The sequence below is a fragment of the Schistocerca gregaria genome, chromosome 9, assembly GCF_023897955.1.
Source record: "Schistocerca gregaria isolate iqSchGreg1 chromosome 9, iqSchGreg1.2, whole genome shotgun sequence".
Lineage (NCBI taxonomy): Eukaryota > Metazoa > Arthropoda > Insecta > Orthoptera > Acrididae > Schistocerca > Schistocerca gregaria.
The window spans coordinates 247,808,816-247,834,153 of record NC_064928.1 but is presented as its reverse complement, the minus strand read 5'-3'; the positions used below and the strand labels follow the sequence as shown (position 1 = coordinate 247,834,153).

Below are 25,338 nucleotides of genomic sequence, written 5' to 3'. Positions count from 1 at the left end.
GTACAGTTCGACGTTTATTTGTTTCCATCGCATGTAGACATTTGCAACATTTACGAATGAATACTTGCGAAAGACGAAAATTGAGTGTTGTAAGCACACGAAACTTCCTGGCAGATTAAAACCGTGTGCCGGACCGCGACTCGAACTCAGGACCCGCTGCAGAGTGAAAATCTCATTTTGTAAACACATGCCATTCATATATTACGACTGAAATGAATTTGTTAACTGATCAGATGTTAGTTTTGCATACAGCATCTGTAGATGTATATTCCTGTTGCACAAACTGTCTCTGTAAATCATCTCTTCCAATGTCGGCAGCAGGAATATCAGGTAGTTCACTGACGACGCTCTCCTCAAAGCGAGAAGCTTCTACTGAAATGTGAACTTCCAATGTAACTGAATTTTCCATTGTTGCTTGATAGATCGTGATAACATTTGGAATAAAAAAAACACATGACACTAGTGCAATAGTCTTCATTATTTGACAAACCGGTTTGCAACTGTTACATCATCGTGAGCCACGAAGATAAATATGTGCATCTGTGAAATTAAAGATTTTAAAATAGTGCAAAAACATTAATATGAGGGTTGCCTAGAAAGGAATGTACCGCATTTTTTTTTCTCAGCTGAAAACAATGCTGCGAAATGTTACGTGTGTATTATTTGAAGTCTCCTGAGTGAGCGCACCAAGTTTCCGACAGATAGCGTTGCTATAGGACAGTTTCAAAACGGTGTCTCTAGGTGATATACGTTACAAGAAATCTGCTGTCATTGAATTTCTCACTGCAGAGAAAGAAACTGTGGGGAATATTCAGAAACGCTTGTGCAAAGTCTTTGGAGCGTCTGCTGTCTATAGAAGTAGAGTTAGTCGCTGGTCAAGGGGGGTCAGGTGATCAGAAGGAAGTGTGGATGCAATTATCCGCACTCTTGCATGTTCAGAAGTGTGTGAACTGGCGGGCTTGTTTTATGCTGGAGGGAGGCAACAGAAGAGGATGGAGATTACGTGGAAAAATAGGGTGTGTGGATAAAACTCCATTATTTCATGCGTGCAATTCTCATTGTCTTCAATACTGAATTGTTGAAGGAAAATCCGTTGCATTACTTTCTGGGTAAAACTCATATTTAATCTAAATATCATACATCACATTTATTACTAAAATAATCCTTCCCATATCATCCAAACATTAACCTTTGTCATGTGTGGAACCAACTGAAGTTCTCAGCACCTGCACTATTTTGCTGTACTTGACGATAACGTAACAGCAGAAAACTGATTTGTAAATTAATAAATATTGTCGAATATTACACCAGTGTCACACGCTGCCTGAATGACCTGTATATACTTTTTCACAGTACCTGCATCTGCCAAGGGCTGCAGTTTTTCTTCGCTATGGAACGAAAATACTGATGCGCAGTTGATCTTATGAAATACAGGTATATGGTTGTGAGAGAATCTGAAATTTATGAGATGAGGCACTAGTTTTTGTAACCACTGACTGGTCCCTGTTGGCCAGTTGTTTAATGTTTCTCTACGCAAAGAAAGATTTGTTTACGTTTTTAGTTAATGTAACTATTTCTGCGCAACAAAAACCGTAATGTTTACCTGTGTAAACACACTACACGTCATTTCTCTATCTTCCTTGTAATTTGTACGTCAATTTATCCGTACTGGTGTTATTCAGTTGGTACCTGATGATGGCGTAATAAGTCTAAAGTCGGTTCGTTACCAAATCAACAGAATTTTACAGAACATTAAGAAGTGCTTCTTGTTTTATGTTGTAAACGCTAACATGAATGGCAACTCTTTTTATGAAGTTTGTATTTCAAATACATTTGTACAAACTAGAACAATATTTCATACTGAGGTCACACAATCACAACAACATTGGCGCTCGTTACCACACATCTGCAACTATCTCGCTCGTTTTTGCTTGTGTGAAAGTCCGCACGTCCATTTTCGCTGTTAATAATGTACACCACGTCTCGCTTCTAGTTTCCAGCGATACTAAAAGCGTCAATGCGACCGTCGTTTGCTACATTGTTTCGCAAAATTGGAAGCAGCAGCTATACGAATACAGCATAAAAATGGTTCGCTATGGAATCTACAGAGAGCCTGCCAAGCGTTCAAGCCAGAACGTAGCGACTGTCACTAAAAGCTAGATGCATCTCTACGAAGCATTGCGTGTCGTCGTGATGAAGCTTTTGTTTTAAAACAAAGTCATCGCGTGAATCATGCAGCTCGGAATAACATCAGAAAGATGCACTTTACTCCTAATTTCCTACGTGTGCTCGAACGTGCTATAGCGGGTGTAAAGTACCTTCTATTCGTTATTTGGCGAAGAATACGTGGGTCACGACGTATTCTATATCCATATTCTGAGCTATGAAACTTTGTTTTTCGTTTAATAATTCAGTGGTGGAATTTATTGTATTAACCGGCATTTGCTCTCGTTGCACACTGACTAGATGCTTGTAGTCGCCGACTGGAATGAGCGAGCTACAGATGGGCCATTGTTTCATTGTCCAGTTGCTATGAGGCTTCTGCGGAGAGATACTGCATCAGAAATTAACACTTTCTGCTGCTCTCACACGGCAAGCTGTTATTTTGGCAGTCTTTGGTATCGAAGGCGATAAACCGATCGTTGTGTTGGAATAACAGACTAAAATGAAAGAAATGTTGTACTCAGTTACCCTTCGTAAATGACAAAAACTACTGTTTTTATATTGAATCAGAGATATTTTACAGTTTTCTTCTGTAATAAAGTCAGTTTTGATGCTAATGACAATGAATTTTTGAAGCTTTGTGTTTGAGAGAATGGTTTGTACTAGCGACGTGCGACGTTTACGAAACAATTGTTGGCAGTATAAACAACGATGTTAAAGACAAAATAAAACATCTACCACCAATTTTAAGAAAATGTATTTTTCTATCACTATAAATGTTTAAATGATATTAACGAATCTTTTTCTGGAAATATCTCAAAGACGTCAATGCAAGAGGCCATAACATGTTGTGTTTTACCCACATGCTTAATTTGGTAGCAAAATAATATAGTGAGCAAACTGGACTATTTGGTTACACTGCTGCGAAAGGTACTGCAATGTAGTTTAAAATAAGAAAAGAATTAAACCCAAGAAGTATCCATAAGACGGAATTCAATATTCGGGATGATTGAACGACTTTTTTTTTTTTTTGCAGCTGTGTCCCGGTATTAATGATATCATTAATTACCGTGCCAATGCACCAACCATGCTGACAACCACATGTGACTGTGGCTACTCGTGAACTCCGCCTAAAACTTTTACTCATTCCAAGTAAAGTAATCCAAATAATGAATATGTTGATCACAAAAATATGCTGTGTGAAACCAGTATAGAGCATTGGAGAGGAGCTGAAAAGTAAAGTCATTCCCGATACGACAAAGCAATTGCTATCAAGCTGTCGTGGATAAAATATTAACCGTATCAGCGTTATTCGAACCTAGAGTCCAGAAAATACACTTTCACGGTGCTTTAGCATGTTCGAAGGCGATCCAATCCATCAAAGTTTTGCTTGCTGCCATCGAAACAACTATCATAGATTACATGAACATAGAGAAACGAAATATGATTTATGGAGTGAACATTATTTTATAATCAAGAAAAGAATAACTCGCGAACTGGAAGAGGAACGGATATACCATCCCACTTTGGTTATTATCTGAACACCTAAATATTTAAGCCGTGTAGCCGCATCCTCAGCTCCAGAAAGACTGTTTTCTGAAGCACGATATGCTCTTCGTCAATGACGGGATGGGGAAAATGTGACAAAAATGTTATCTTTACGGTTTGTAGCCAAAATATTGTTGAATGTGTATGATATTAGATGTATTTACCGTTGCCTATTACGCCATTCTAGAAGTTCATCATTTAACTTCGGTGGTTTTTTTTTTTTTTTTTTTTTTTTTTTTTAGGATCGATTATTATCAGCCTTAGCAGTCGATGACGAAATCAACGTCTGTGATTTGTCAAAATCGCCCGTCTCTAGTTCTCAGTGATTTTAATGTTTCCTTGCTCTTTGGTAGATCTCAGCTCAATGCGCATCCCTTCTTCAACTCTCTACTAGCTTCATGGACATTGACCTCGATTTGCCACTAAAATAAAAGATGCGATGGCAACTATAGTAGGGTGACCAGACGAACCGTTTTTTACGGGTCTGTCCTTTTTTCTCGTTTCGTGTCCCTTTGTACCGGAAAGTATTCAACGGGACGCCAGATGTTTCGTTTTGTGTTTTTATCCATTTTTACGTCAAGTTAGTGTCATAGACATGTTTTTTTTCATTTTCTTGTGTCTGGCTTTGTCTTGAACGCGAAGATGGAATAAAGAAGCATATTTTGCTCACGGGATGAGAAGAACTGTAAACAGATTTTCCGTGGACATGTTGAGTGCCAGATTATTTGCTACTGAAGAAATGATGGACGGGTATTACAAGTTTTCGTTAAAGAACGTTTGGGGCTATCAACGTTCAATAGTATTTGTAGTTAGATCTGCAACCGACACGATGTCTTCGGACTATTGTAGACAACAATGAGAAGTGGGCGTCAGTTTCAACGCTGAGTTTTAGCAAGCTTGCTGTAGTGTTTCCACTGACTGTTCTTTGCTGTGTGTGAAACTGAATCGTGTCCGTTAATATCGGGAAAGAAAGTATTCTTTTTCGAAAACACCGAGGATGTGTCGATATATCGCAGCACATAAAGAAAAAGAAGCACCTGTTCGCAGTTTCTGCGAGAACTTGTAACAGCATCAGTTCCTTTGTAAACACGAATAAGCTACAAACAGTAATAAAAACGTATCGCTGCAGGAGGAGGGTGGTTTGCTAAACATAGTCATTCTTTCCATTCAATGGACTGTGGGGTCTGCTCATTAGAGACCTATTTGAGGAGAAATCCACACTTTGTAGGACGGAATGCGATTGGATTTTAGTGAACGTTTTGTCTCCGTACGCAGTGCATGAAGTTGTCAGAATTTGGAGATGCTAAATAAGTGTCTGTGATGGTTGATCCACCAAATCATAAAGAGTTAAAGCTTGTGCTGTCTCTGCCTGGGAATTTCATTGCTACCCAAAGCTGTTCAGTGCAAAATAATCTGTCTTCAGAACATTGGTGGAGAAAAGCTAGCTATATTCTGGATATTTTAAAAATACAAAATATATTTGACACGATTGTCGCATTTTATGCAGTAACTGTAGTTCCAACTTTGGTGGCTACAAGAGTGGAGGAATAAACAATATTTATTCCAAACTGAACATTGAAGGCATCGGTAGCGCAACCAATGTGGTAAACAATGGAGTTCAAACATTTATACTGTGTGTGTAAGTTCTAGGTAATATTAGAATTAGGTGACTGTCATTGTTGCCAGGAATTACAAGAGTTACTAACTTTTGAATTTTTATTTTCTATGTCAGGATAAGTGTCCTGCATCACTGAAACAGTTTTTTGCGAACCCGCAGTCACTTCTTTGCCTTCGTTTCACACAAACCCAATTGAAAATGTTTTCAAATTCAATCAAAAAGTTGGAACGAACCACGATTTTAGCTAAAGAATCAGCTGAGGAGTTACAGGTACTCAAATTAAAAAAAAATCCGTAACAGAAATTTACTTAATTAACTAGGAAAAGGTAGGCATTTTCACTCAGTGAAAATACAAAACGATTACCAATTTCTTTCATGACACTGTTGTAACTTTTTAGAAAAGCTGACTTCTCCATTTCAAAAAATGAAAATTCTGTTTCCTGGTCTGAAATTTCAGATAGGTGAAGATGTACTGTTTGATGAGATAGAATGAGTGAACAACATTGGTTTCAAGAAACTTGAATGGGATAAAGTTAATTTGGAGACAGATAAGAGATGGTGTGATGCATTCCATACACTTAAAAGCACAGGCATTTCTTGTAAAAATATAGAGACGCTGGCGACTTTTTCTCTTGCTGTACCAGGCACAAATACTTCTGAGCAAAGGGTATTCTGAATTTGAATTCCCATTGGATTGACGAGAAAAACCATTTTACCCCCTGCTATTATCCAATTCAAAGTTCTGATAAGTACAAAGTTAGTACCAGTGTTTCTGATACAATAGCTAAACGATCGACGGATTTTTGGCGTCTACATTAGTGTTCATTTCTTAGAAATCATTCTATCAGTTTCTCAGTATTTTGAACTATAGTCAGTTCTCGGAAAAACGATGAACTATTACGTAATGCAGTGCCGTAACAAGCATGTTTTGAAGTGTCTTGTTAAAATACATGCTTTTTTGTGTGTACAAAGTCTAGTTTTGCTTTATTTTACTAAGGGGATGCAGAATATTTTCTTTTCCTCTAATGTCCCTTTTTTCACGTGTAAAATCTGGTCACCCTAAACTATAGTGATGAATGCTACAGGATGCAAAGCTGGTGAGAGCGTGCAGGGTTTTCTAATATTTCGCTACATGTGTCGAGCTCCGCTAGTTTCTTTTGTAATTTTTGTAAGAGTAACTGTCGCCTCATGCTACAGAATTGACTGTCGCAGAGTTCTGCTGGGTTTGGGGTGGGGGTCTTCTACAGACGTACCGGGAACAGCAGCAACGCCAGAGTCGTCGCGGGAGGCGGCCCGCCCCCGCACCGAAGGCCTGCCGCCCCCGCCGCCCCCGCTGCTGCTGCCGCATGCGCCACCACCTGTTGTCGTCGTCGTTTCGTCGAAACCTGGTGGCGGACCGTTCTTCTCAGGCGCATGTTGGAGCTGAGTGCTGCACGTGTGCGCTTCAGTGCGGATTCGTCTCCATGTGTGCACATTTACATACTCTCCTGCGTATATGAGAGTGGTATCCACGTGTGCTGCTTAGTGCAAGCAAGCTTTTACATCTGCAGTTTGGTGTGAACAGCATCAGTAGTTACGCAAACTGTCTCTGTTATCTTTCTGCTTCCTCCTCCTCCTCCCCCCCCCCCCCCCCCGCCCCCCGCCCGTTTTCAACTGAATTCAGCTGTAATTCTATTGTGAGCCTTTTTTTTTTGCGTCAAATGTTGGCTGACTTGACATATGTGAAACCCATGTCACTGGATATTGTAGCAACCAAAATACACACTGCTAAATCTACGTGAATTTACATTCCAGTTCCTATCATTTCGAAATGTCTGAACTGTGAAAGTGATTCAAAGGGAATGTACCAAGACGAATTGTGAACAAACTTCATTCTGTAGACAGTGATTTTGATAAACTATTTAGATATCCTGCTTATTACAGAATCGAAATGATTTGGTTCGATATATTTGCAGACTGTGCCAACTCTTCCTATTTAGGAGCCAGTAATTGCAAACTACTACAATTTCTGTGGCACAGGAATAGACATTTTTATGCACTGGTGGAACCAAGTGTGGCTACATTGGAACTCACGTCAGTAGTTTCCCGTGGTATTAGATGCTTTACACTACGATTTCAAATGGAACTAAGTTCTTTTGCATCAGTAGCGTAAAATACTGCCAAGTTTCAGTTACTACTGCAGATGGCGTTGGTCAGTGTGGCATTATCTATTGTTCAGTAACAAACATGTCCACTAAACCGCCACCGTCACGGTAACTTGCTGCTGTGGCTAAATATTGCGCCATCAAGTGGTCGCATGCGCAGAAATAACTTGCAATTGTTGAAAGCAGTCCTTGGAGAACTGATTGATTAATCTAAGGAGATACGCTTCAGCTGTACTAAAGTTTATTTAAACCAAGTCTGGTTTGAATAATCATTAGTACAACTAAAGCAGATCTTTTTAAATTACTTAATCTTGCCTCTCAGTTGTGGATATCCTACATACCAAATATGGTATCTTAATGAACTCTTCGCCCTCTTATTTTTGGTATTACATGACTCAGACAACGATTTATTTGTTTTACAACTAAAAGAATATCTGACGCCTTCTGAAAACTAGCGAATTATGAATTAAATAACGCTTGCAGAAACATTTGTAATGATCGACCAGGATAGGTTTCGACTGGAATTTATCAACAATACGTTTGGACACTGGAGAGCCAAAGAAAGTGGTACACCCGCCTAATATCGTGTAGGGCCCCCGCGAAGACGCAGAAGTGCCGCAACACGACGTGGCATCGACTCGACATGTCTTAAGTAGCGTTTGAGGGAGTTCACACCATAAATCCGTAAGAGTACGAGCAGGTAGAGATCTCTTCCGAACAACACGTTGCAAGGCATCCCAGATATATTCATGTCTGCGGAGCCTATCGACCAACGAGAGTGTTTAAACCCAGAAGTGTGTTCCTGGAGCCACTGTGTAGCAATTCTGGAGGTGTGGGGTGTCGCATTGTCCTGCTGGAACTGCTCAAGTCCGTCGGAATGCAGAACGGACATGAATGGATGCAGTTTAAGCTTACGTACTTGTCATATGTAGACGTATCAGGGGTCCGATATCACTCCAACCGCACAAACCTCACACCATTACAGAGCTCCACCAGGTTGAACAGTCCCCTGCTGATTTGCACGGTCCATGGATTCGTGGCGTTGCCTCCATACCGACACACGTCCATGCGGTCGATACAATTCGCAACGAGACTCGTCCGACAAAGCAACATGTGTGTTGTCACTGACAGTCCGACGTCGGCGTTGACGGGCCCAGGCGAGGTGTACAGCTGTGTGTTGTGCAGTCATCGAGGGGTCTTCGACTCCGAAAGCCCATATCGATGAAGGTTCGCACGTTGACACTTTCTGATGGCCCAGCATTGAAATCTGCAGCCATTTGCGGAGGGTTGGACCTTTGTCACGTTGAACGATTCTCTTCAGTCGTCGTCAGTTGTTGCAGGATCTTTTACCGGCCGCAGTGATGTCGGCGATTTGATGTTTACCGGAGTCCTGGTATTCACGGTACACTCATGAAATGGTCGTACGGGAAAGTCCCCACGTCATCGCTAACTCGGAGGTGCTGTGGCCCATCGCTCGTGCGCCGACTCTAACACCTAACTACCTTAAATCTTAATAACCTGCCGTTGTAGCAGCGCTAACCGATCTTACAACTACACATCAGTCACTTGTTGTCTTACACAGGCGTTGCCGACCGCACCGCCGTATTCTGCCTGTTTACATATAACTGTATTCTATTACGCTTGTCTATACCAATTTCTTTGGCGCTTCAGTGCTTATTGTTGTGATTTTCTTCCGCGATTTCTTTGATGTAGCTCTCCAAGTTGCTCTATCCTTAGTCAAGCTGAGCCACAAATCTCTTTTCTTCCCACTAAATTCCGCACCTCTTCATCAATTACCCGCTCTATCTCTTATCTAATCTTAACATTGTTTCTAAAGCCACATATCAAAAGTTTCTAGACACTTCTTTTGTCTGTCTTGTTTATCGTCGACAACATAACGCTGGCGTGCAGAACTTGAGGACCAAAGTAACTTTCGCATAGCTCGATGAAACTTGGACCATACGTAGGCAGAACTACTACAGTATAGTACGGAAGGCAACAGAAGGAAATACGCAATGGGACGAACAGGAACGACACTTTGATTGAAAGTCAATAATTGCAGCCTAGTTACCGTGATTTATGATGGCCTCCACGACATGGTTCTCAGTAGCGTGTGAGATTGCCACAGGCAAACATGCCTTGCAACGCGATAGAAGACAGGTATGGGGGTTTCATTCCTCCAACAGGGGAACACTGACCGCTGAATGTACCGTGTCAGTACGCCCACACAATATTATGCTTCCCCACACCGTAACAGCAGGCCCACCAAGACTGCAGTGTTCGGTTACGGTCCTGGGTCCGTTCTGCCGCCAGTGAAAGTACGCTCAGCATAATCGAACATGACCGTTCCGGAGGTCCACGTGTAATGGGGTGGGAAGGCACAAAGTTGCGTTGGCGTACTGTCTTTGAACACGGTACACTGACAGGTCAATATCATTGTGACACTCTACTGCTTCCGCAAGTGCGTCATTCCAGGGCTGCATTCGGCCGTGACTTCATTTTTATGGATGGGAATCAACCACTGCGGAGATGGAGTTCTCGGAACGAGAGCATATTTCTACATCTACATGGATACTCTGCAGATCACATTTAAATGCCTGGCAGAGGGTTCATCGAACCACCTTCAGAGTAATTCCCGTACAGTGTGCGGGAGAAACGAGCACCTGTCCCTTTCCGTGCGAGCTCTGATTTCCCTTATTTTATTATGATGATCGTTTCTCGCTACGTACGTCGGCGCCAACAAAACATTTTCGCATTCGGAGGAGAAAATTTCGTAAGAGGACTCTGCCGCAACGAAAAACGCCTTTGTTTTACTGACGTTCACTCCAAATCCTGTATCATTTCAGTGACACCCTCTCCTCTGTTTTGCGATAATACAAAAAGTGCTGCCCTTCTTTGAACTTCCTCGATGTACTCCGTCAGTCGTATCTGGTAAGGATCCCACACTGCGCAGCAGTACGCTAAAAGAGGGCGGCTAAGCGTAGTGTTGGCAGTCTAGTAGATCTGCTACATTATTGTTAGCCTTCCCTACAACGTATTCTATGCGTTCCTTCCAGTTTAAGTTGTTCGTAATTGTAATTCATAGTTATTTAGTCCCCCCCATGAACCATGGACCTTGCCGTTGGTGGGGAGGCTTGCGTGCCTCAGCGATACAGATGGCCGTACCGTAGGTGCAACCACAACGGAGGGGTATCTGTTGAGAGGCCAGACAAACGTGTCGTTCCTGAAGAGGGGCAGCAGCCTTTTCAGTAGTTGCAGGGGCAACAGTCTGGATGATTGACTGATCTGGCCTTGCAACATTAACCAAAACGGCCTTGCTGTGCTGGTACTGCGAACGGCTGAAAGCAAGGGGAAACTACAGCCGTAATTTTTCCCGAGGACATGCAGCTTTACTGTATGATTAAATGATGATGGCATCCTCTTGGGTAAAATATTCCGGAGGTAAAATAGTCCCCCATTCGGATCTCCGGGCGGGGACTACTCAGGAGAAAGAAAACTGGCGTTCTACGGATCGGAGCGTGGAATGTCAGATCCCTTAATCGGGCAGGTAGGTTAGAAAATTTAAAAAGTAAAATGGATAGGTTAAAGTTAGATATAGTGGGAATTAGTGAAGTTCGGTGGCAGGAGCAACAAGACTTCTGGTCAGGTGACTACAGGGTTATAAACACAAAATCAAATAGGGGTAATACAGGAGTAGGTTTAATAATGAATAGGAAAATAGGAATGCGGGTAAGCTACTACAAACAGCATAGTGAACGCATTATTGTGGCCAAGATACATACGAAGCCAACACCTACTACAGTAGTACAAGTTTATATGCCAACTAGCTCTGCAGATGATGAAGAAATTGAAGAAATGTATAATGAAATAAAAGAAATTGTTCAGATAGTGAAGGGAGACGAAAATTTAATAGTAATGGGTGACTGGAATTCGGCAGTAGGAAAAGGGAGAGAAGGAAACATAGTAGGTGAATATGGATTGGGGCTAAGAAATGAAAGAGGAAGCCGCCTAGTAGATTTTTGCACAGAGCACAACTTAATCATAGCTAACACTTAGTTTAAGAATCATGAAAGAAGGTTGTATACGTGGAAGAACCCTGGAGACACTAAAAGGTATCAAATAGATTACATAATGGTAAGACAGAGATTTAGGAACCAGGTTTTAAGTTGTAAGACATTTCCAGGGGCAGATGTGGACTCTGACCACAATCTATTGGTTATGACCTGTAGATTAAAACTGAAGAAACTGCAAAAATGTGGAAAATTAAGGAGATGGGACCTGGATAAACTGAAAGAACCAGAAGTTGTACAGTGTTTCAGGGTGAGCATAAGGGGACAATTGACAGGAATAGGGGAAAGAAATACCGTAGAAGAAGAATGGGTAGCTCTGAGGGATGAAGTAGTGAAGGCAGCAGAGGATAAACTAGGTAAAAAGACGAGGGCTGCTAGAAATCCTTGTGTAACAGAAGAAATATTGAATTTAATTGATGAAAGGAGAAAATATAAAAATGCAGTAAATGAAGCAGGCAAAAAAGGAATACAGACGTCTCAAAAATGAGATCGACAGGAAGTGCAAAATGGCTAAGCAGGGATGGCTAGAGGACAAATGTAAGGATGTAGAAGCTTATCTCACTAGGGGTAAGATAGATACTGCCTACAGGAAAATTGGAGAGAAGAGAACCACGTGTATGAATATCAAGAGCTCAGATGGCAACCCAGTTCTAAGCAAAGAAGGAAAGGCAGAAAGGTGGAAGGAGTATATAGAAGGTTTATACAAGGGTGATGTACTTGAGGAGAATATTATGGAAATAGAAGAGGATGTAGATGAAGACAAAATGGGAGATACGATACTGCGTGAAGAGTTTGACAGAGCACTGAAAGACCTGAGTCGAAACAAGGCCCCCGGAGTAGACAACATTCCATTAGAACTACTGACGGCCTTGGGAGAGCCAGTCATGACAAAACTCTACCAGCTGGTGAGCAAGATGTATGAGACAGGCGAAATACCCTCAGACTTCAAGAAGAATATAATAATTCCAATCCCAAAGAAAGCAGGTGCTGACAGATGTGAAAATTACCGAACTATCAGTTTAATAAGTCACAGCTGCAAAATACTAACGCGAATTATTTACAGACGAATGGAAAAACTGGTAGATGCGGACCTCGGGGAGGATCAGTTTGGATTCCGTCGAAATGTTGGAACACGTGAGGCAATACTGACCTTACGACTTATCTTAGAAGAAAGATTAAGAAAAGGCAAACCTACGTTTCTAGCATTTGTAGACTTAGAGAAAGCTTTTGACAATGTTGACTGGAATACTCTCTTTCAAATTCTAAAGGTGGCAGGGGTAAAATACAGGGAGCGAAAGGCTATTTACAATTTGTACAGAAACCAGATGGCAGTCATAAAAGTCGAGGGGCATGAAAGGGAAGCAGTGGTTGGGAAAGGAGTGAGACAGGGTTGTAGCCTCTCCCCGATGTTATTCAATCTGTATATTGAGCAAGCAGTAAAGGAAACAAAAGAAAAATTTGGAGTAGGTATTAAAATTCATGGAGACGAAGTAAAAACTTTGAGGTTCGCCGATGACATTGTAATTCTGTCAGAGACGGCAAAGGACTTGGAAGAGCAGTTGAACGGAATGGACAGTGTCTTGAAAGGAGGATATAAGATGAACATCAACAAAAGCAAAACGAGGATAATGGAATGTAGTCAAATTAAATCGGGTGATGCTGAGGGAATTAGATTAGGAAATGAGACACTTAAAGTAGTAAAGGAGTTTTGCTATTTAGGAAGTAAAATAACTGATGATGGTCGAAGTAGAGAGGATATAAAATGTAGACTGGCAATGGCAAGGAAAGCGTTTCTGAAGAAGAGAAATTTGTTAACATCGAGTATAGATTTAAGTGTCAGGAAGTCATTTCTGAAAGTATTTGTATGGAGTGTAGCCATGTATGGAAGTGAAACATGGACGATAACTAGTTTGGACAAGAAGAGAATAGAAGCTTTCGAAATGTGGTGCTACAGAAGAATACTGAAGATAAGGTGGATAGATCACGTAACTAATGAGGAGGTATTGAATAGGATTGGGGAGAAGAGAAGTTTGTGGCGCAACTTGACTAAAAGAAGGGATCGGTTGGTAGGACATGTTTTGAGGCATCAAGGGATCACAAATTTAGCGTTGGAGGGCAGCGTGGAAGGTAAAAATCGTAGAAGGAGACCGAGAGGTGAGTACACTAAGCAGATTCAGAAGGATGTAGGTTGCAGTAGGTACTGGGAGATGAAGCAGCTTGCACAGGATAGAGTAGCATGGAGAGCTGCATCAAACCAGTCTTAGGACTGAAGACAACAACAACAACAGTTATTTAGTTGAATTTAAGGCCTTTAGATTTGACTGATTTATGGTGTAAGCGAAGATTAATTCTTTCCTTTAGCACTCATGTGGATGACCTCACACTTTTCATTATTTAGGGTCAACTGCCAATTTTTGCACCAGACAGATGTCTTTCCTAAATCATTTTGCAATTTGTTTTGATCTTCTGATGACGCTGTTGTTTGCCGACTAGTAAAGTCAACCTAAGACGGCGGCTCAGATTGTCTCCCAAATCGTTTATGTAGACAAGGAACAGCAAAGGTCCTATAACACTACCTTGGGGAACGCCAGAAATCACTTCTGTTTTACTCGATGACTTTCCGTCAATTACTACGCACTGCGACCTCTCTGACAGGAAATCACGAATCCAGTCACATAACTGAGACGATATTCCGTAAGCACGCAATTTCACTACAAGCCGCTTGTGGGGTACAGTGTCAAAAGCCTTCTGGAAGTCTAAAAATCAACGGAATCAGTTTCAAATCACTTGTCAATAGCAGTCAACACTTCATGTGAATGAACAGCTAGTTGTGTTTCACAAGAGCGATGTTTTCTAAATCCGTGTGTCAATAGACTGTTCTCCTCGAGGTACACAACATCCAAAATCCTGCTGCAGATCGACGTTAATGATATGGCTCTGTAGTTTGGTGGATTATTCCTACTATCTTTGTGTGCAACCTTCCAGTCTTTGGGCACGGATCTTTCATCGAGCGAATGGGCTGGCCTAACCATTACCTCGACTTAAATGTCACTGACCACGTGTGCGATGCGTGTTGAAACACGTCTACGTGTACCAACGAAAACTCAACAGCACTGTTGGAGAAACGTAACTCTTACCAACCATGTGGTCGGTATGGGAATACGTTGCAGAGCATGCGCTGGGCTCCGCGGTGATCACAAACACTATTAAGAACCACATCCTGCCTTTTGGAATGTCCAGGAGGCCACCATAAAAAGCGGTTGCTTCAGTGCGTAATATTTCTGGGCTTATAGCCACCATATTCGACTACATAGAAGCTCTTCTTAGAGCAGCTGAGAATACAGCAGTGGCAAGTTGACGTAATGTGGTGTGAGGTACCGACGATGCATGGCTTGTTCGGCACGGGTATCGTGAGAAAGACCGCCGAAATTGTGGTCCTTCTCCGCGATTGGCTGCTGCGTTCGGTAGTTGCGCGCCAAAATGCTAATCCTCTGTTATTAATATTAGACAAACTAAACAGCGTATTTACTTACATTTCAATTTAAAGCATCTCTCGCTATCATTCTATCATTTCTCAAGTATTAATAACCAGCAGAATAACAAATAACAGCTAAACGAAAAGGCAGACGATGCACTTCGCTGGTCTTCGGTTCGCGGCTAACCTTATGGCGGGCAAAGTGGTTCGGCACTTCGGAGGACAGACATGTTTTCTGCCGCGGCCGGCATCGGATTAAGTTATTTGGACATGTAGTTGAGAACAGTGTGATAGTAATTAGGGAAATTATGTCTCGAAATCTGGCAGAAAACCCAAAGACATTCTGGTCATACATAAAGCACATCAGTGGCAAGACGCAATCAATACCTTCACTGCGCGATAACAACGGTGAAGTCACTGATGACGGTGCCACTAAAGCAGAGTTATTAAACACGGTTTTCCGAAACTCCTTCACCAAGGATGACGAAGTAAATATTCCTGAATTCCAATCAAGAACATCTGCCAAGATGAGAAACATAGAAGCAGATATCCTCGGAGTAACGAAGCAGCTTAAATCGCTTGATAAAGGCAAGGCCTCCGGTCCAGATTCAATACCAGTCAGGTTCCTCTCAGAGTATGCTGATAAAATAGGTCCATATTTAGTAATTATATACAACCACTCTCTCACAGAAAGATCCGTACCAAAAAACGGGAAAATAGCTCAAGTCACACCAATACCCAAAAAGGGAAGTAGGAGTAACCCGCTGAATTACAGGCCTATATCACTAACGTCGGTTTGCGGTAGGGTTTTGGAACATATATTGTATTCGAACATTATGAAGTACCTCAAAGAAAACGATTTATTGACACATAGTCAGCACGGTTTCAGAAAATATCGTCCTTGTGAAACACAACTAGCTCTTTACACTCATGAAGTAATTAGTACTATCGACAGGGGATGTCAAATTGATTCCATATTTTTAGATTTCCACAAGGCTTTCGAAACCGATCCCCGCAAGTGTCATCTAACCAAACTGCGTGCCTACGCAGTTGTGCGACTGGATTCGTGATTTCCTGTCAGAAAGATCACAGTTCGTAGTAATAGACGGAAAGTCATCGAGTAAAACTGAAGTATTACCGGCGTTCCCCAAGAAAGTGTTATAGGCTCTCTGTTCTTCCTGATCTATATTAACGACATAGGAGACAATCTGAGTAGCCGTCTTAGATTGTTTACAGATGATGCTGTCATTTACAGTCTTGTAAAGTCATCAGATGATCAAAACCACATGCACAATGATTTAGATACAATATCTGTATGGTGCGAAAAGTGGTAATTGACCCTGAATAAGGAAAAGTGAGAAGTTATTCACGTGAGTACTAAAAGAAATCAACTAAATTTCGATTACGCGATGAATCACACAAATCTGAAGACTGTAGATTCAGGTAAATACTTAGGGATTACAATTACGAATAACCTATACTGGAACGAGCACATAGATAATATTGTGGGTGGTGCGATTCATTGGCAGAACACTTAGAAGGTGCAACAGGTCTACTAAAGAGACTGCTTACGCCACGCTTGTCCGCCCTATTCTGGAGTACTGCTGAGCGGTGTGGGACCCGTATCAGGTGGGACTGTCGGATGACATCGAAAAAGTACAAAGAAAGGCAGATCGTTTTGTATTATTGCGAAATAGGGGAGATAGTGTCACAGACAGGATACGTGAATTGGAGTGACAGTCATTAAAACAAAGGCGTTTTTCGTTGCGACGGGATCTCCTCATGAAATTTCAATCACCAGTTTTCTCCTCCGACTACGAAAACATTCTGTTGTCACCCACCTACATAGGGAGAAATGATGATCACGATAAAATAAGAGAAATCAGGGCTCGCATAGAAAAATGTAAGTGCTCGTTTTCCCGCGTGCCGTTCGAGAATGGAACGGTCGAGAGACAGCTTAAAGGTGGTTCACTGAACCCTCTGCCAGGCACTTTAATGTGAATAGCAGAGTAATCACGCAGTTCATTATTTTGTTCAAGAATGAAAATTATTTGTGACTCTATAGTGGAATGTAATTGTGCAGTTTATCGGGTTCGGCCCACAAAAAGCGAGTGGCGTCTAATATAAACAAACTAGTCGCACATTTAATTATTCACATCGTACCAGTTGCTCACTTAAGAATTTAGTAGAGCTTCAAGATAACTGATTCACGAACTCGGTGTTGTTTTCTGCGCAGGGGACAATTGTAGAAGACTGCCCATTGGTGAAAATTGGTTAGAACTTCGGCAGTGAAAGTAAATTGGCGTCTCGGGTGTCCTGCTGTCTCAGTACAAGTGAGATCATTGTCACATCTGTGGTAGCACAGAGGAGGTATGAAGGAGAGATATTTTTGAGGGAAGGGGTTTATCATACGCACGTATATATCTGCCTCTGTTTTTCAACTTGCCGTAAGTGTGATTTCTAATAGTCTTATTGCGTATTTCCCTGAGTTATCTTTCCTTCTATGCCGTAGCTGTTATTTCTGGGCATAGCTCAAGTTTTATCGAGCTGCGTAAATTGGCGGTGACAGATCATACGGAAATTGCCGTTGTCCTCAAGTTCTGCACGTCATTGTACTTAATCCCATATTAAGTCAAAGCGCAGCATTACGTGAAGGAAAGCAGTGACGACTGAGGTACTTTACTTATTTAAAGTACATTATGGACTGGAGGAAATTTCTTTGTTACTGTAAAGTGAAAAGTTGCGTCAGCAGTTCAGTGTAATATGCAAGAAATATGAACTGAGCTCTGTTATCCAAACATTCGTAGAGTTAGCCGGAGGACGATCTGAGGCTCGAGACTGTGGGGGCGACTTACCGGAGGAGGAGAGCGCGGCGTCGGCCTTCCTGGAGGCGGCGGTGCCGCCCCCGCTGTTGGCGGAGGCGGCTGCCACGCTGGAACCGCCCCCGCGGGGGCCGCGCGACTTGAGCGCCGTCTTGCGCACGATGTAGAAGATGCGCGCGTAGCACACCTGCGGGCACAATCGAGCAAGGAGGAATAAGACACGACTTCATTACAGGACAGGATGAGGAAGGAAACGGTTGTATCCACCCTGGCATGGCAGTTTAAGGTGCGGTGCCGATTCGGAGAACTACTACGACCTGTTGCAGGAGACAGTCAACACCCAAAATAAAAATGACTTTGTCAGAAGTGTAGGAGACCATGGGCGCCAGAGTTGGAAACGTCCCAGCTGAAAATGTGCAGGATCTTCAGGGTATGACCGGACACACCCTTGTTGACGACTGAACAACTTTACATCTGTATTTACTTCATTCGCAGAGTATAAGGAGACTGGTTCAAATGGCTCTGAGCACTATGGGACTTATCATCTATGGTCATCAGTCCCTTAGAACTTAAACCTAACTAACGTAAGGACAACACCCAGTCATCACGAGGCAGAGAAAATCCCTAACCCCGCCGGGAATCAAACCCGGGAAGCCGGGCGCGGGAAGCGAGAACGCTACCGCACGACCACGATTTGCGGGCCCCTGGGCAACAAGTTAGGTACTGAAGTGTGGAAACAATTGTCTGTTCTGAAAGGTGTGGTCCACTTAACAGTGCTGTTACAATCAGACAGTAAATAATGTGAGTATTGGACGCGTAAGAGAAAACAGGAAAAACCAACTAACACACAGAACTGGGTACAAAACTATTAAGAAATAAATGATCACAATATCTGCACCTCTATAATATAGGAAACAATGGAAAGGAAAATAGAAATAGAAAATGCATATTACCACGAGACTTCTCATTTACAATAAATAAATTTTTCCGATGTAAGGTGATAGACTGAATGACCTGGGCTGAAAGAGAACAACAGTCGATAAGATGACTCACTTTTTTGGCAATCATAAAAAAATTGCACATAACATGCACAGATGTGACAGTAGGCGGGGGGCGGGTTGGGTGAACTGAATGCAGATAATTATTTGTTAATGGCAGTGAGACATGTTAAAACAAGACGGACGAAGGACAATGCTTCTAAAAGCCATGAGTACTGTAAATGGAAAAAAAAATATGTATTAAAATAAAATCCCAGAAGGAACGATTATGGGAACATACTCAATACACTGTGTGATAAAACACAAGAAAGTCGAGGTTTGGAGGACTGGGAAATCATTAAAACTGTTACAGAGCAGGCAGCTGCAGATGGTCTAGGACATCCAAGTTAAAAACAAAGATTAGAATGGGGACGTAAATAGTTTGACAAAGAGGAGAAAAAGAGGCAGATTTTGAAACTGATAAGCAAGAGGATAACTGAAAATAGAGAAGAATGTGAAAATTATCTCAAGAACTATGTTGGTAAATTAATCAAGAAAGCCGGTATATCATTTAGGCAGTAGAAAATGATCTCTACGAATTTGCCTGTAAAATACTGATCTTGAATAGAAGTGATAAATGAGTCGCAATGGCTGGACTACAATCACAAACTTTGGGCAACAGGAGACGATACAAATAAAGCTCAAAATGAAAATGATGTGCGCGGAGGAGTCGAAGAGGGATAGCAGTAGACGGAATAGAAATGGACTCCTAAGACGCGAAATGTACGACAAAAAATAATGTTCAAATGTGTGTGAAATCTTATGGGACTCAGCTCCTAAGGTCATCAGTCCCTTAGCTTACACACTACTTCACCTAAATTATCCTAAGGGCAAACGCACCCACACCCATGCCCGAGGGAGGACTCGAACCTCCGCCGGGAGCAGCCGCACAGTCTATGACTGCAGCGCCCCAGACCGCTCGGCTAATCCCGCGCGGCGACAAAAAATAGAAACACATACGACAGTGATGGAACTAGCACGGACCTGATTGAATATGCATCTTCCACAATGAAATACAGTCTTCGCAACTATATTAGCGGAAGTTGGACAAGTAAGATAATTCCAGAAGGCTGGAAATTAGCTTAAGTATTCCCCATTTACAGGAAAGGAGCATGAAGTAACTGCGAAAATTTTAGGGGCATCTCTCTGCCAAACATGGGGTAAGTTTATTCTTAAATGGTAATACAGAGACAACTAGGTTCAAATGGCTCTGAGCACTATGGGACTAACCATCTGAGGTTATCAATCCGCTAGAACTTAGAACTACTTAAACCTAACTAATCTAAGTACATCACACATATCCATGTCCGAGGCAGGATTCGAACCTGCGACAGTAGTAGTCGCATGGTTCCGGACTGAAGCGCCTAGAACCGCACGGCCACCGCGGTCGGAAGACAACAACGAATTGAAAATATTTTGCTAGAGAAGAAAACGGGCTTTAGGAAAGGTGGAATGCTGACATCAGAGAGGAACTCGGACAGAAAAGAATCACTAAGCAGATTAGGAAATGCACAATCAACTGGAAAGGCCATGTCAAAAGAATGGAAAGCGTCAGAATACCGAAATTAATGACGAGTATTTCCTAGTGGGCAGACGATATTTAAGAAGACTGAGGAAAAGGTGGAAAGATATAGTTTAAACGGAGGAGGTGTAAAAGGCAGATGTCTAATATATGCACAAAGAAGAAGAGGTATATTTCAATCTGGCAGCTGTGGCGTGTTCCGAAGTACTGCCAACGAAGAGGAGAAGGACGAAGAAGATGAGGTGTAGAAAGTAGGGAAAAAAGCAGAAGAGATGAGACTGAAGAGGAAAATGGGGAAGAAAAGGGAAAAGGGGGAGGAAAGAGTTAGGGGGGAAAGAAGAGAGATGGTGGAGGGAGAGGACACAAAGTTAATTACGTAGTCTGTATTGACTGAACTTCCTTTACAGAGTAGAGACCACGCAGTAGACAAGTACTTACGACGATGACGATGCAGGGGATGACGAAGGCGACGATGAAGAGGAACTCCTTGGGCGTGCGCTCGTTGTGGTCGTGCAGGATGGTGCACGAGCCCACCTTGTCGTCAAGACCGAAGCGGCCCCAGACGCCGAGCCACGTGGGCACCAGCGCGCCGAAGCCCAGCAGCCACGTGGACGCCACCATCAGCGCCAGCCAGCGCCGCCGGTACAGCCTGCGGACGCGCGGGCACAGCCAGTGTTGGGGGCGCTCTCTGCTGAGGCCAAAGCAAATCGACGGCCCCGCCGATCATCTGATCGTACGAGTCGTTCGTCTTGTGTTCACTGCAGCTATATCATGTCTCTATAGTGTCTGTTAACATGGCTTCAAAGTTGGTGTGCTCCTTCGAAACTTTTCTCTTTATTTAAAAAAAAAACTTGCTTCGACTCGGTTGGGGGTTAAGCACGGGGGAGAGTGCATGCTATTAATTGTGTGTTGATGGAAAGGTGGAAATACGCTGCAGGCGACTTCATATCCACAATCATCCACTTCTACATGTAGAAACATCCAGGCAGCTCTTCAGCAAGCCGGAAGAGAGGATGCGGTCACACTCAAAAATAAAGTAGAATGGGAAGCTAAGAAAGAATTTTTAAACTCTGGATACCACAAGTTAAAAAGAGCACGAGTTTCGTACTTTTTATTAATTTTGTAGTTGTTGGAACACTAATTCTATTATTCAAAAATAAAAATAGTTCTTATTGCCCATCTTCACATATTCCCCCTTCATTGCTTTATAAATCGCTTCATATGGAATTACTTCGGTTAATGTGCAGTACGCTCTTCCGGTGCTGTGTTCTAAACTACAGTAGCTCTCTCCTGTATCAAAAAATTGCAGGGTCACAGTTGGCCTGTCTTCTGCACACATAGCATATCTCAAGAAAGTATTCTGTTTTGTAATATTAGAGGATACTTTACTGAGCAAATTCTGAAATACACTCTCATCCATTTTTAAGTAATTCATGTATGACTTGACGTCCTCTATTTGCAACTCTCGTAACAAATTTTGCTGAATGCTTTTACTTTGTCGACGTAATACCTATTGCTTCCTCCAAGTATGTTTCCTTTTTTTCCCGCCGCGTTTTCCAAACACACACACACACACACACACACACACACACACACACACACACACACAGTGCAATTGTGGTACTGGCAATTGCAGCGCGTAATAACGAGTTGTTGTCGACCATCTTGAAATTTTACGAAACATATGACGACACAGTAATACCCCTTTGTATGCCACGTCAAAGATCTTTGTCAAAAAATTTTTACGAATATTTCACCATATTTTTTTTTGTCAAACAAATGTGGTAGTGTAATATCGGCCTTACTGGAGCGATGGGCATTCCTGCATCTCATCTCTGACCTTTCGCCCGGAGCTCCGCACGAACATCTTCAGAGGTCTGCTTTCTCTGTGTCGGTCTTTTGTCGTTTGCTGTCATTACATGTGATATCAAAGGAGGTCAATCACTTTATGATCACAGATTAATGACAGTTCTTAGGAACTCCCTTGTGGCCCTCCAAATCTCGCCTTGAAAAAGCCTCCTCCTCCTCCTCCTCCTCCTCCTCCTCCTCCTCCTCCTCCCCTCCCCCCTCGGAACTCATGTTGGAGAACACTCTGACGACTGCTAAGTAAATCTCAAGATCATTACCAGGCCACAAAGCACCACCTCGGCGAAAGTATGTATCGTGATTTCGGTAACAGCCAGATTCTCTCGACTGGAGAAATATGTGAGATCAAACATAATTCTGAAATAATTTATATATTTGAAATGTCATATACGAGCAAAATTAAAGATATGAATCACATACCTCGCAAATACAGCGAGGGAAAAACGATTGTTTATATGCCTCTGTATAAGCCCTAATTTCTCGTATCTCGTGTCCCTGGTCGTCAGGCGGAATGTATGTTTGCGGCAGTCGCATCGTTGTGCAGTCAGCTTCAAACGCAGATTTTCCGAATTTTCTCAATAGTGTTCCTCGAAAAGATCGTTGCTTTCCCTCCAGTCATTCCCATTAGAGTTCCCGGGACAATTGCATGTTGTTCAAACCTACCAGTAACGAACCTTCTAGTCCCCCTCTGAATTGCTTCGATGTCCACCTTTAATCCGACCTGGTACGGATCCCAAACACTTGAACAGTACTCAAGAATACATCGCACTAGCGTCCTATATGCGGTCTCCTTTACAGATGAACCACATTTTCTTAAAGGAATCCGAACAGACCGTAGTCGGCCATTCGCCTTCCCTACCACAGTTCTCATGGTCAACCTGTAATCAGCACCTTCTTCTTCTTCTAAACTCAGAAACTGTCGAATAACAAGATATGTCGTCGTTTGGATTGTCTTTCTTTCAAATCTAATGATGAGTGCCACAGTGGACATCATTTTACACACATCAATAAAAGTTTTGCATCAACCCGTTATTTCGAAATTCATGCCACAGAAAGCCAAAAATTTGCTCTTAGGCATACGTATAATTTATTTGTAGCGTGTCAGAATGAAATTAGTTCGAAGAATTTGTGTGACGAAAAAATCGTCTGTAACCTACGAGACAGTAGTTGTGAGCAACGTCAATACGTGGTGGAATATTCCTCCGGTCGGATATAAGCTTGAATTCGTCGTGGCAGACCATCGACGGGATCACCAGGTCAGCCCTGCACCAAATTGTCCCACTCTTCAATGGCGACTCTGTATAAGCCGCGTTGTCAACGTCCGAAAACAGTTCGTTTCAGTTGGCTTTCTGGCCGGAGAACAGGTGGGCCACTGCAACTTGATGATCCTAACATGCTGGAGGAACGTGTTCACAATAAAAGTATGACGAGCACACGAGTTATCTTCCATCGAGACGAAATTGTCACCAAAATGTTGGCGATATGGTCCCACTCTGTTGATTGCAGAATCTCGTCCCTACACGGAAAGCAGTGAGACATCCCCCATTTGACACTGTGTGCCACAACACTCTGCTGCTGAAATTAAAAACTGTAGGTTTTTCAGTCTCTGCTGTGAAAATTATTCAGTCATACTTATGTACTAGATCTCAAACTGTTTTCTTCAATAACCAATATTCTAGTTTCTCACCCGTTAACTGTGGTGTTCCTCAACGGTCAATCTTGGGCCCTCTCTTGTTCATATTATATATGAATGACCTCCCTAGCAATGCAATAGATGATACTACAAACTGTTACTTGTATGCAGATGATATCAGTTTAAGTGTTACAGTGACTATGAACAATAAGAAAGTAACTTTACCTCACTCAAGGTAGATATACTTTCTGAGTGGTGCAATGCCAATAGTCTATGAACATAAATAAATCACAGGAATTAAACATTTCTTATAACAATACAATCACCTTAGAGACAGTTTCTGTAAAGTTATTGGCATTGTTTTGCAAAATAATTTTGGCTGGCAGGCACAAGTGAATTACTTAACACCAAAAATTGATAAAGGAATATTTATGCTCAGAAAATTACAAGCAACAGTAGATGAGAAAATTTTGCTTTCTGTCTATTATAGTTGTATTCACTCTCATTTGAACTATGGGACGATCATGTGGGGAAATAATTGCTCCCCAAAATGCTTATTTGCAGCCCAGGAAAAAGCTGTCAGACTGATATGTAAAGTACCACATAGAACTCACTGTAGAGAATTATTTATTAAACTTAGTATTACGACCTTGCCATGTATATACGTATTTCAATGTCTCTTGTACATTAAAAAGAACTGGTCTAGTTTTGATCTGAATTATGATGTACATAGTTATAACACACGACAATGTAATGATGTAAGAAAAGAGTACTGCTCATGTATCAAAATTCTAAACAGCTTGAAACACACATCTGTAAAGCTATTTAATAAACTACCAGAGTCAGTTGAGAGTCTGGAGCTGAAAAAATCTAACATATTTGTAAGAACTTTATTAATTCAAAATTGTTTTTATACAATGGAAGATTTCTGTGAGCATAATTTCTAACATTGATTAATTATTTGTGTATTTATTGTTGTTCGTACATTTATTGACGTTGTTTATACAAGCTTTACATCCCTGTAAATGTTTTGTTTTGGGGCAATAAAAATCAATCAGTCAATCAATCAATAAACGAGAAGTGATGCACCACGGAGCATCACTCCGCCACCACCTTGTTGCAGGTGCGAAACACAGAGTTACTGGGCTGTCTCAGATTATTAGGGTCCAGACAGATCCAAGTTTCGACGTCAATCCGAGGGCGTTCGTCCTGCACGATTTGTTTTCCATCTGTAACCGAGTCCATGATCATGCGGTGTACGGCTCGGTTCTCACTGTGGTAGCCGGGAATGTAGATGCGCATCGTGCAATCGTCTCCCAACACTTTGATGCGATACATGACGTCCAGTAGCTTTCTACGACGCCGAATTCAGTTCTGGAGCACTCAGTTCACGGTTCGTTTGACTGAAAAGTCCTTCATATCGACGGTCCTGTGCACCTA

At 42.1% G+C, this 25,338-nt stretch overlaps 1 protein-coding gene across 7 annotated transcripts in view; it reads right to left on the bottom strand.

Moving 5' to 3' along the window:
- LOC126292223 (G-protein coupled receptor moody) overlaps positions 1-25,338 on the bottom strand; it is a 1,247,805-nt gene that overhangs the window by 40,719 nt on the left and 1,181,748 nt on the right. For all 7 annotated transcript variants that reach the window (XM_049986090.1, XM_049986094.1, XM_049986089.1 and 4 more), the window contains exons 3-4: positions 20,838-21,048; positions 17,874-18,027 (exon numbers count right to left, since the gene is read on the bottom strand). In XM_049986090.1, the coding sequence (XP_049842047.1) occupies positions 17,874-18,027; positions 20,838-21,048 (365 nt within the window). The remainder of the gene's footprint in view (positions 1-17,873; positions 18,028-20,837; positions 21,049-25,338) is intronic.